Source organism: Galeopterus variegatus, unplaced genomic scaffold, assembly GCF_000696425.1.
Source record: "Galeopterus variegatus unplaced genomic scaffold, G_variegatus-3.0.2 Scaffold4601, whole genome shotgun sequence".
Lineage (NCBI taxonomy): Eukaryota > Metazoa > Chordata > Mammalia > Dermoptera > Cynocephalidae > Galeopterus > Galeopterus variegatus.
This window is the reverse complement of record NW_007730712.1, coordinates 80,833-93,657: the sequence shown is the minus strand read 5'-3', so window position 1 is coordinate 93,657 and position 12,825 is coordinate 80,833. Positions and strand designations below refer to the sequence as shown.

General features: G+C 39.6%; 1 protein-coding gene across 1 annotated transcript in view; it reads right to left on the bottom strand.

Annotated features, from left to right (window-relative positions):
- Positions 1 to 3,617: 3,617 nt before the first annotated feature.
- The window catches only part of ARMC3 (armadillo repeat containing 3), a 76,568-nt gene continuing 67,360 nt past the window's right edge, over positions 3,618 to 12,825 (bottom strand). Inside the window, exons 12-13 of the mRNA XM_008587933.1 lie at positions 11,235 to 11,397; positions 3,618 to 4,402 (exon numbers count right to left, since the gene is read on the bottom strand). Of these exons, the coding sequence (XP_008586155.1) occupies positions 4,193 to 4,402; positions 11,235 to 11,397 (373 nt within the window). The 3' untranslated portion in view covers positions 3,618 to 4,192. The remainder of the gene's footprint in view (positions 4,403 to 11,234; positions 11,398 to 12,825) is intronic.

The following is a 12,825-nucleotide window of genomic DNA, read 5'->3' as shown; positions in this document are numbered from 1 at the left end:
CGGGTTCCGGGAGAGGGTGGTTAGTACACGGGGCGGTAGTTGATTGGCCAGGGGCGGGTAATGATTTCTGATAGGCTGCACCTTGGCGCCCACGAGATTAGGACCTGGAAGAGAAAAGCGCCATGTTTTAGGGAGTGCCTCCTTTGGGGTCTTCTATGGGGCCTTACACTAACCACTATACAATATACATGTGCATTAAGAAAATAGCAATGCCAGACAGTAAGCATATGCAAAAGTGCTGAAGACACTATTCTAGAAGGTAGAGCAAAAGTCCCCTAATGAGGGGACACTTAGGGAAGAAGTGAGGCTGGATCTGAATTTGGACTTGAACTTGTAGACAAAAGATTAGTGGGGTGATATAGTAGGATAATATTGAGGATAAGAACCATATTTTCTCACAAATATGCCTTTGGTGCTGCCAGAGAAAGAGAATTGGCCCCATGAGACATTGAACTGATCTATTGTGACCTTTTTTATGTGATGATAAGTATATATTGGGCTGGCCAGTTAGCTCAGTTGGTTAGAGCACAGCCTTGTAACTCTAACACCACGGGTTCAGATCCCTGAACCGGCCAGCCATCAAAAAAAAAAAAAAGAAATATACGTACATATATACACATGTGCACACACACAGAGAGAGAGAGGGAGACAGAGAGAGAGAGAGAGAGAGAGAAAATAAATTTTTATAAAATATATATATATATTTATATTTATATTTATATACTTATATATTATAGGGATACTGGCTAGGGTAAATTCACATAACCATGTATCGATTGTCTCTATTAAAACTGATGAAGCTGTTGGGAGATAATTCTGCAGCATGGGTCTCCCTTGTTTCTGCAAATCCACACCCTCAAAATGCTCATCCTCTAAAGTGAGGGTTTACAAACTGTGGCCCATGAGCCAAATCACATGGCTCACCTCCTGTTTTAGTAAATACAGGTTAATTGTCTCCATATTTTTTATATATGGGTACTTTCGTGCTACAATACCATAGCTGAGTGGCTGAGAGAGAGACTGTATGGCCTGCAAAGCCCAAAAAGACAGACACATGAAGAATAAAGATCTTCCTCAAAACTAGCTAAAGGCAAACAGAACAGAACATATGTGAGCATAGAATAGAGAACTATAAACACCCACACACTCACATATATGTGTGCCCACCCCCTGCCCCCCACCCCCACCTGTCATTTACATGCACGGTCTTATTTCATCCTTATGGCAGATTTATGGGACATATAGTCTGGGAGCACAGCATCTGGAGCCAAAGAAGGTGCAAATTTAAAGCTTTGCCATTTATTAGCTGAGTGATCTTGGATGACTTAACCTTTCTGTGCCTCAGTTTTCTCACTTGTTAACTGTGGGCAATACTACCTATACATCATAGGGTTACTGGAAGGGTTAAAACTGCATAAACAGCCTCTGGCACATAGTAAACAATATGTAAATATTTGCTGTTATTATTTATCCCCACTTTGCAGAACAGTAAACTGAGAAAGAGGTCAAATAATTTTCTCAAGGTCACACAGCTAGAAAAAGAGAGAGGCAGAACTTAATCTCAGCTCTGATTCTAAAACCCTGGCCTTTTTCACCACTGTTTATTATATTGCCTCTCAGTACTAAAGGCTTATTGAATTAATAAGTAAACTCATCACAATAATTTCTTTTTACCTTTTCCAACAATTTTTTTTATTATTTAACGTGTGATTTGTGGCTTATTTATTGGCACATCCTACAGGTCTCTTGTACTGTGTGAGTTCCACAAAAGCTGAATTCACTATATTTATATATTCACACCTGACTCTTTGATGATTGTCCTTTGAAGTCCACTTTTATTATTAATTATATTCGTTGCTTTAATATTATTCACCTAAACAAAGCTTTTACTAGTGAACTGTATTATACTTAGGAAATTTTAAATAAAGAATAGTACTCTTAAATACTAAACCCTAAATAAATGACTTGACACTATCGTATTGCTCTAAGAATATGTCAACAATGGTATTTTCCACTCTTTAGTCAGTTTATACAACCCCTAGTATTCAGTTGAGTTTAAAAACAAACAGTATGTGCATTACAACCTTTCTCTGAATGGTGCTAAAGGAAAATACACCATCTCCTGCAGAATATTATGGTGATATCTTGCTGAGAAACAAGTTACTGTTTATAAGAATTCTGTCTCAATAAAAAGAAAAAGCCAGTATCCATTTCATTTTGCATATTATTTTGAACTTCTAGAAAAGTATTTTTCATGGATGAAAATGCTGTTTATTTGGCAAGGAAATAGTACATTTGAAATCTGATGTGTAATTACTATAAGTGCAGCATAAACTTTTAGTGCAGAATCAAAACAGAAAATATATATAAAATTTTATGGCTCTGTACTTAACTGGTGAAACAGAATGGCTGCATACTGGCCAGCTGCAAAAAAACAAAACAAAAACACAGAATGAACTTCAAAGTCCTATCTGAGAATAATATTTAAACCATTCCTGTTCAATAATTATCTAGAACCTAGTTGAGAGAAACATTATGTAGATTTATCTGAAAAATGCCAAAAAAAAAAAAAAAAAGTGTCTTTGCATGTACCAGATTTTAAAAAGTGGTGTCTATTTGGGCTCTCTCATGTAGCTCTGCATAGAAATTTTACCTAATTTCACTCTGATGTTAGGCCATCGGCCTATGAAAATTCTTTTCGGAATTTATTAGGAGGTTAATTTTTGAAAATGTTATTTTCTACATTACATTTTGCCATCTCTGTGAAGCTCCCAAAGAGAAATGGTCTTTGTTCCCAGAGAAACTGCTCTGAGCTTTTATCTAGTGGACCCTAGTATAAATCACATAACAGACAATAATTCCCTTTGTTCTGGCTCCTAGAGAGTTGAGAGTCAAATTTTCATTCACCTCTAACAAATGCATAGCATTTTTACGGATGCACTTTGAACTCTAAGCTTATTCCTGATCTTGTTGAACTTTCTTTCCTACTTATGCCTGTTTTTCATTTCTTTTTATATTGTTACATCTTATATATCATTCAAATCTACTTTAAATGCTTTCTGGATCAAAAGTCTTGAAAATGCTGAGACTGGTTTGTATCCTATAACCCATGCTTGAATTTCATAAAATTGCACGATAAATATAATTACCACACCTTCTGAAATAAAGAATTATGTTCTTTGAAAGTACAAATTGGTAATTTGTAAATTACAAAATAATCTTAGCCTTAATTTCTAAAATTAAACTCCCTTTAAAACTCCTTCTAGGAAAATGGCAAACTTTAAATTTAAAGCCTGACTGGGAAATACTAAACTCTAAATAAATGACTTTATGAAATTCATCATATTACTAATTTTTATTTGTCTTACCATTTGGAATGCATATTTACTCCCCATTTTGTGCTCAATACTGAAAACACAATTCCCTGGCAAAGATTTGCTCTATTTTTATATTTCAAAGTTTTCCAAAAAATAAGAATTTTTAAGTTATATAAATTTAAAATAATATTTTGGTGACCCAGCATTAAAATGTGTAAGAGCAAATCAGAATTGTTTTTAACTGAAGGTATATTTCCAAGTTAATATAGACAAAACAAAGACAAAGACATTTTATGAAAATATTTTTTAAATATTTTTAATTCAGTGAAGTACATTAAAACAGAGTTCTTACTGATAAGTTTTTAAAATATGAACAAAATCTTTTAGAAAGTTGTAATACTAAAATAGATCTATAAATAAACTACTATCAAAATCTTATTTAATGAAAAGTGAGACAAGGTGACTGAAGACATTAAAAACCCATTGAGTTTATGTAAGCAAGTGTTCCTGAAGCGTTCTGGGCGTAAAAAATGACAGACACCAGGCCACAGTATTGTCCCAGGAGCAGCAGCTGAGTGCTTTTAAAAGACTCCTAAACTACAGAGATGCTCCTTAGGAAACAGTGGGCTGGATTAATTTCAACAATAGTAAGCTTTATGTGAGGAACGGTGAGCATAAAATTACCTAATAAGACTGTGAACTCTTGCCAAAAACCTGACATCAGAAGCACGCCCAAGTTCAATCCAAGTTTCCTTGTTACTACACAGACGGAACATTCTTAATACTTTTATTGAAATAAATAAAATCAATTGGTGAACTTCTGTGAAAGTGTAGACAGTGAATTTCTTGGACCCTCCATGTGTTTATTTGATGGTTTAAAGAAATCTGTAAAGGTCGGCCTCTCTACTTTTTAACTTGATCAGTCCACCTGGATGGAACATGAGGTCGACAATGTATACTTCAGGAGGGGGGAGGCCCCCAATCACTCCTTTACGAGATTCGTTCATCAGCTTGACTTCATTCCAAGCTCTGCCATACTCCCCTCGAACTAGAGAGCTGCCAACACCGATTTTATCTGCCAGAGCCTGTGGGAGAAAACAAGAGATCAGCTAAGGGTGATGAGGCAGAGGGTGGAGAAAAATCCGTAGTTGTAAACCCCACCATGGTTGAAGGTGAAATTGACAACTCCTGCAAAGAAATACCTAAGTAGGAGGCTGGAAAATGTGGAAATCGTGATGGGAGCCAATCAAAAGTGATAAATTCCTTGTTCCTCAAGATTCTGTAGTCTCAAAATCTCTGTGTAGGTCCTGCTGGGACATGACATTTTTCAGGAAGTGACACTGTATCAGCACAAGATTGATACTGTAGTTGGAGAAAAGCTATTCCAAGGGATCTCAGCACTAGTGCATCTATCAATCTTTCCACACTTCTGGGCTGCTCTTTGGCTGTGATATGCAGCGGGAATGAATGGAGGCATCAAATTGGTGGGGACCTATTTCTAGCTGATTTATCCTGTGTAACAGATGGGTGCTGTGGAGCAGGAGAAGCAGAACTGTGAGTGGTCAGTCCTTGCACTGCTTATGTTCCTTGGAAGTTGTCTCTTCAATTTGCCTTTTGGCGATTCCTGATTTTGAGGTTATTTTTTAAAAAGTATATTTAAAATAATCTGAAAACGTAGCCACATCACAGTGAATAAGAGAGCTCAAACTGCCTGGGTTTGAATTTCGACTCAGCCCCGAGGCGGTGAGCCGCTCACTGCAAGCAGATGAGTCAACATCTCTGGGCTTCCACGTCTGCATCTGTGAAATGTGGAGAACACAGCACCTTCCTCAAAGGTGGTTATGAAGACGAAATGAATTAATACGTGCCAAGTGCTTGCAGCAGTGAATGCTGATGCAGGGTAAGTACTCAGTAAATGCTGCATAGTACCAGAAGGCAAGAACTGTGGTGTTTTAGTAATCTGTATGTTTATAGATTAACTTAATTTATTGATTACTTACAATGTAATGACTGCACCGGCTAGTCTTGGGTGGACCAAGATGATTAAGACAGTTGTCATTTTTAGGGCTTTACATCATATTAGTCTGAGACTGCCTGGTAAAGAGTCAACCATAACACAAACTGTATCTGAATATAAGGCACTCATACTCCAGCAGGGTAGAGAGACAAAAACAAATATATATAATTTTAAGATGTTTTCCAAAATAACATTTATTGATCTCTTACTCCACGTCAGGGCACTTTAAATAATCAAAACAACCCTGTGGAATAGATACTATTGTATTCCCCATTTCATAGAGAGTAAAACTGAGGTCAGATAATTTTTCCAAGGTCACCATAGTGGTGACCTAAAGTGGGAGCCAGGGAATCTGTCTCCAGAGCCTGAGTTCTTAACCTTGGGGTAATACTGCCTCTGACTGAATTGAGTGAGCACCCATCTGAAATTCTCTATTTTCTTTGTGAAGTGGGACACAAGGTCAGCTGCTTAGAGGGAAGCAGTATGGATGAAAGGACTTGGGAAGAGGGGCAGACGTGGGGCACAGCTGCTGAGAAAAATAGCAAAAAGCCTGTGCTAGCAGCAGGACAAGGGTGGCCAGGCAACACGCATGTCCACGCGAGTCTGGACACCCTGAGTCTGCTGTGGCACCCTGCAGTGTCGTGTTCTGCCTGCATGTGAGATTGGAAAGGACAGCCAATAGGATTGGTCCGGGTTGGCTGGCAAGACAGATGGATGGATGGGGGTCGGGGAGGCAATGAGGGAAATTAGTGAGCAAATTATCAGGGCTGCGGATGATTTATCTAGGCTGCCTAGGGTGGAAAGTAAAGCCAAACAGGGGCCAAGAAACTGGAAGAAAATGGGAGAGATAAAGAATATATATAGGGGGACTGGAAGACTTAGGAAGGGTGGAAAGTACTTCATCAGTGAGTACTGGTGTTCAGAGTTTCAGCAGTGGGAGAGTTCTAGGTAACTAATTGCATGACTTAGCTGAGGTATAAGAGTAATGAATTCAGTTTGGCATCATGAGCTTAAGGTGCCTGCAGTGGACTAAATGTTTGTGTCCCCCCCCCGCAATTCATATGTTGAAGCCCTAGCCCCCAGTGTGATGGTATTAGGAGGTGGAGCCTTTGGAAAGTGATTAGGTTTAGATGAGGCCTGAGGGTGGAACACCATGATGGGACTAGTGCCCTTATAAAGAGAGGAAGAGATCAGAGCCCTCTCTCTGTCTACTGTATGAGGATACAGCAGGAAGGCAGCTGTCTGCAAACCAGGAAATGGGCCCTCACCAGATACCCAATCTGCTGGCACCTTGATCTTGAACTTCCAAGCCTCCAGAACTGTGAGAAATAAATGTTTGCTGTTTAAGCAAGTCCCAGTCTATGGGAGCCCAGGCTGACTGATATAGTGCCTACGAGGCGATCATATGGAGCTAGCTGGAGGACGATCGATACATGGATCTGGAATCAGGAGAGGTTTGAGGGAGGAGGAAAGGAACTGTAGACCTCAGATATTTAGGTACTATTGTGAAGTGCATAAAGTGAGAAAATTAGAGTGCCTGGGTCAGAACTTTGAGGATCCCCAATATTTAAGAGAGGGGTGGAGGAAAAGAAGTTTCCAGAAGAGACTGAGATGAAATGGCAAGAGAGGATAAAAGTAACTAAAGAGAGTGGTATCCAAGAAAGAGAATGGTCAATAACTAATTCTTTGACATATTAAGCAGGACAATGAGGAGATCACTATGGTCTTTATTGAGGAGGCTGGAGCAAAGGCCAGATGGCAGTGACTTTGGAGAAAAATGAGAGGTGTGCCAAGGAGTGACAAGGAGTTGAGATGACGCAGAATTCTGACAGAAAATGAGAATTATAAAAGTAGTAGAAGCAGTGTGGTAGGTTTTTGATTCACATAGGCATGGGTTCCAATTCCAGCGCCACCTCTGGTTGACCTAGGGTATATGATTTCTCCAATTATCAGTTTTCCTGTCTTTATTTTTATTTATTTATTTTTAAGTTATTTATTTCTTTTTGGCAGCTGGCCAGTAAGGGGATCTAAACCCTTGATCCTGCGGTGTTATCAGCACCTTGCTCTAACCAAGTGGGCCAACCAGCCAGCCCAGGTTTCCTGTCTTTAAAGCAAAGGTAGTAATCTCAATCTTTGGTATTTTTGAGACTCTTCACAATTGTATTTATCAAGTGCCTGGAATATAGCTCAAAATGATGGTGATAGGAGCTATAATAGTTACTGTAGATATCATGAGAAAATATTTGTTTTCTCTTTAAATATTGCAGCTTATGCATGTTTTAGATTTTAAAGGGGAAACAGCTAATAGAAGGAGATTTAAGACATGATAGAAGGAAGAATTGACAGAACAAGAAATCCAAGGAAATAAGAAAGGCTGGCATAAGGATTTAAATAGAATTTGCTTGGAACTGGAGGTAAGATACATATGGACGCAATGAAGTTTACAGGTATTTGGGAGAGGGTAGGAATTTTAGACATTCAGTCGATAGTTCAGAAAACATTTTCCCAGCTCCTACTATATACCAGGCACTGGATACAATGGAGAAGAAGCTCATCCCTCTCTTCAACCTGATCCTCCTCTAGTGTCCCCAGCTCAGTGAATAATGCCATCCCCAGCTTCCCTACCCAAAGCCTGGAAGTCATTTCATTCTTTTCATGCAACCTCTCACACCATACCTAGGCAGTCACCAACCCCTTTTGGCTATATCTTCCAAATCTCTCTCTAAATCAATCCCCTCTTCTACCTCTGCATGGCCCGGCTTTAGTCCTGCTCCAGTAACCTTCTAACTGGCCTTCCTGGCCCCAGTCTTGCCCCTGCTCTAATTCCCCATTCTGTTGCCTGAATGTTAGCCTTTTCCCTTGACAAGTTTCAGTGGCTAATCTCGGATTTGAGAGAAGTGCAAACTCGCATGGTGCTTTATGATCCGGCCCCTCAGCCTCATCTAGCCCCTCTTCTTTTCTCCGTCCAGATAAACTACTCTACATTTCCCAAATGGAGCACAACTCTCACACTTGTGTTATTTTGCATAAGATGATTGCTCTGTTAGGAATACCCTTGTGTTCTTTCTTTACCTGGTGAAATCCTACATCGTCTCTAATACTTGGATTAGTATCCCTTCCTCCTCTGAAACCTTCTCTGACATCACCTTGGAACCCGTAAGTCTGGCTTAGGTACCCCAGAGTGCAAGGACTGGCACTTTAGTGTCTCTGTACTCCCAGGCCCTGGCAGAGGATGTGGCCTATATAGGTGTTAGATAAGTGCTGAATAAATATGCTTCCAACAGTCTAGTTATTATNTGCAGTGGACTAAATGTTTGTGTCCCCCCCCGCAATTCATATGTTGAAGCCCTAGCCCCCAGTGTGATGGTATTAGGAGGTGGAGCCTTTGGAAAGTGATTAGGTTTAGATGAGGCCTGAGGGTGGAACACCATGATGGGACTAGTGCCCTTATAAAGAGAGGAAGAGATCAGAGCCCTCTCTCTGTCTACTGTATGAGGATACAGCAGGAAGGCAGCTGTCTGCAAACCAGGAAATGGGCCCTCACCAGATACCCAATCTGCTGGCACCTTGATCTTGAACTTCCAAGCCTCCAGAACTGTGAGAAATAAATGTTTGCTGTTTAAGCAAGTCCCAGTCTATGGGAGCCCAGGCTGACTGATATAGTGCCTACGAGGCGATCATATGGAGCTAGCTGGAGGACGATCGATACATGGATCTGGAATCAGGAGAGGTTTGAGGGAGGAGGAAAGGAACTGTAGACCTCAGATATTTAGGTACTATTGTGAAGTGCATAAAGTGAGAAAATTAGAGTGCCTGGGTCAGAACTTTGAGGATCCCCAATATTTAAGAGAGGGGTGGAGGAAAAGAAGTTTCCAGAAGAGACTGAGATGAAATGGCAAGAGAGGATAAAAGTAACTAAAGAGAGTGGTATCCAAGAAAGAGAATGGTCAATAACTAATTCTTTGACATATTAAGCAGGACAATGAGGAGATCACTATGGTCTTTATTGAGGAGGCTGGAGCAAAGGCCAGATGGCAGTGACTTTGGAGAAAAATGAGAGGTGTGCCAAGGAGTGACAAGGAGTTGAGATGACGCAGAATTCTGACAGAAAATGAGAATTATAAAAGTAGTAGAAGCAGTGTGGTAGGTTTTTGATTCACATAGGCATGGGTTCCAATTCCAGCGCCACCTCTGGTTGACCTAGGGTATATGATTTCTCCAATTATCAGTTTTCCTGTCTTTATTTTTATTTATTTATTTTTAAGTTATTTATTTCTTTTTGGCAGCTGGCCAGTAAGGGGATCTAAACCCTTGATCCTGCGGTGTTATCAGCACCTTGCTCTAACCAAGTGGGCCAACCAGCCAGCCCAGGTTTCCTGTCTTTAAAGCAAAGGTAGTAATCTCAATCTTTGGTATTTTTGAGACTCTTCACAATTGTATTTATCAAGTGCCTGGAATATAGCTCAAAATGATGGTGATAGGAGCTATAATAGTTACTGTAGATATCATGAGAAAATATTTGTTTTCTCTTTAAATATTGCAGCTTATGCATGTTTTAGATTTTAAAGGGGAAACAGCTAATAGAAGGAGATTTAAGACATGATAGAAGGAAGAATTGACAGAACAAGAAATCCAAGGAAATAAGAAAGGCTGGCATAAGGATTTAAATAGAATTTGCTTGGAACTGGAGGTAAGATACATATGGACGCAATGAAGTTTACAGGTATTTGGGAGAGGGTAGGAATTTTAGACATTCAGTCGATAGTTCAGAAAACATTTTCCCAGCTCCTACTATATACCAGGCACTGGATACAATGGAGAAGAAGCTCATCCCTCTCTTCAACCTGATCCTCCTCTAGTGTCCCCAGCTCAGTGAATAATGCCATCCCCAGCTTCCCTACCCAAAGCCTGGAAGTCATTTCATTCTTTTCATGCAACCTCTCACACCATACCTAGGCAGTCACCAACCCCTTTTGGCTATATCTTCCAAATCTCTCTCTAAATCAATCCCCTCTTCTACATCTGCATGGCCCGGCTTTAGTCCTGCTCCAGTAACCTTCTAACTGGCCTTCCTGGCCCCAGTCTTGCCCCTGCTCTAATTCCCCATTCTGTTGCCTGAATGTTAGCCTTTTCCCTTGACAAGTTTCAGTGGCTAATCTCGGATTTGAGAGAAGTGCAAACTCGCATGGTGCTTTATGATCCGGCCCCTCAGCCTCATCTAGCCCCTCTTCTTTTCTCCGTCCAGATAAACTACTCTACATTTCCCAAATGGAGCACAACTCTCACACTTGTGTTATTTTGCATAAGATGATTGCTCTGTTAGGAATACCCTTGTGTTCTTTCTTTACCTGGTGAAATCCTACATCGTCTCTAATACTTGGATTAGTATCCCTTCCTCCTCTGAAACCTTCTCTGACATCACCTTGGAACCCGTAAGTCTGGCTTAGGTACCCCAGAGTGCAAGGACTGGCACTTTAGTGTCTCTGTACTCCCAGGCCCTGGCAGAGGATCTAATACTTGGATTAGTATCCCTTCCTCCTCTGAAACCTTCTCTGACATCACCTTGGAACCCATAAGTCTGGCTTAGGTACCCCAGAGTGCAAGGACTGGCACTTTAGTGTCTCTGTACTCCCAGGCCCTGGCAGAGGATGTGGCCTATATAGGTGTTAGATAAGTGCTGAATAAATATGCTTCCAACAGTCTAGTTATTATATATCAGGCATGTGTGTATGTACACAGGTGTATGTACACATACATAGGTACACATCTATGTCAAATACAAGTAAATGTAAATACTAGGATTAATATTATCCAGTTAAATGTTAGCACTGACTCACTCCAATATGATAAACACAAAACATTTTTACCTTATGGCAAATGAGACAAAATATCTTAAATACCTTGAAAAGCAAAGCTCGATGGTAGAAGGTTCCTTTTTTGATATATCCAATTGGTACGACATTGGACTTAAGTTGAAATTTTAGTTCACTTATGTGAAGTTGCCAGCTGAAATCATGTAGCTTCTCTTTTGAAATCTCACCACCCATTTTTTCTGCCACATACCTGTGTCAATTACATTGAGATCAACTTTAATATCTAATTTTGAATGTTTTGAGTATAATTTTATACATACAATTATACATATAAAAACTACATTTCCTTTGTTTTTTATTGTTTGCTTTACTTTAAAAAATGTACTTACAATAAGCAGGTTAAAATTATGCTTACTGTATTCAAACCATCTTGTGTAAACTGAAATTCTAGCAATTTCAAGGAGAAGAAAAAAAGAATGCTAATTGCTAATTTTTCCAATATGAATGACAATATACAAATCAATATCCCACTAAATATTAATGCAGTTTTAAAATTTTATCTTACTCTTGAAAAGTATTTTTAAATGTTTTAAGCTGAAATCTAAGGCATTGTACTAACAACATATGGTTCTTTCAAGGAATTTAAACTAAGAGATAAACAAAATTTTCCCATTAGATTCACAAATATTTTCAAGTTTTATAATTTAATTTTTCTCTTTTAGAATTTATTTATTTATTGAATTTAGAGGAAGACATGGCATTACATAACACTGAAGTTAGAGGAGGAGGAAGAGTCAAGAACAACAAAAAAGTAACAGACGCATGGACAAGGCACAATGAATGTGGTATAGTTTGCCTGTGGGTTTCTCCTGATATCAGGTCTCACTGCAGAAGTCAGTAAACACACCTGCAAAAATCCTCTGTGAACTATAAGGCCACCATGCTCTTGGAGTAAAGGCAAAATTGCAGTTTTTACAGAAAGGATTTCCTCTTACTGTATGTGAAACTAAGCAAAGAACAATGGTTAAAAAAAAAAAAAAAAAAAAAAAAAACCCAAAGGGCTGGGGAGAAAGCTGCTTAACTGGCCTGCAGTTTCATCCAGCAATGGGTATTCTAATGAGTGCCAAGGAACCATGGGGGCAAATCTCTGCATTTCCATCTATCGAGCTTGCTGTGGACTCCAGTTAAAAAAAAAAAAAAGACATTCACTTGGGAATGATGAAAGGTATTTCTGATAGGAACAAAGCATAAGGGAATCTGACAAATGTTTACAAGAGCTGAATCCGAGTTCTGCTTGAGTCATCACTTCTCAAGGACATCAGGAAAACTTCAGTAGCCAAAAAATGTTCTCTTCCAGTACTGGCTGACAAGAAGTCAATGATCTGGCAGCTGTGTTACTTGCAGTTGTCACATCCAGGTTTGACGAGTGCAGCTTGCTTCTATTTGGAGTAGATACAAGCTCCCATGGAGACCACAGCTGTTGCACAAGCCAGCAGCTTAGCTACTGGGTGGTGTCAATCACGAAACCTATCCTCCATTTCTAGTGGTTACTAATCCCTTACAGCTACCAATTAAATTCTCAGCCTTCCCTTAGTGGAGTTAGATTAAACACTCTAATGAAAAGGGCAACTTTGCTGGCTTATACGCCCTGAGCCTGTCCAAGCAGCCATCTCTTAGA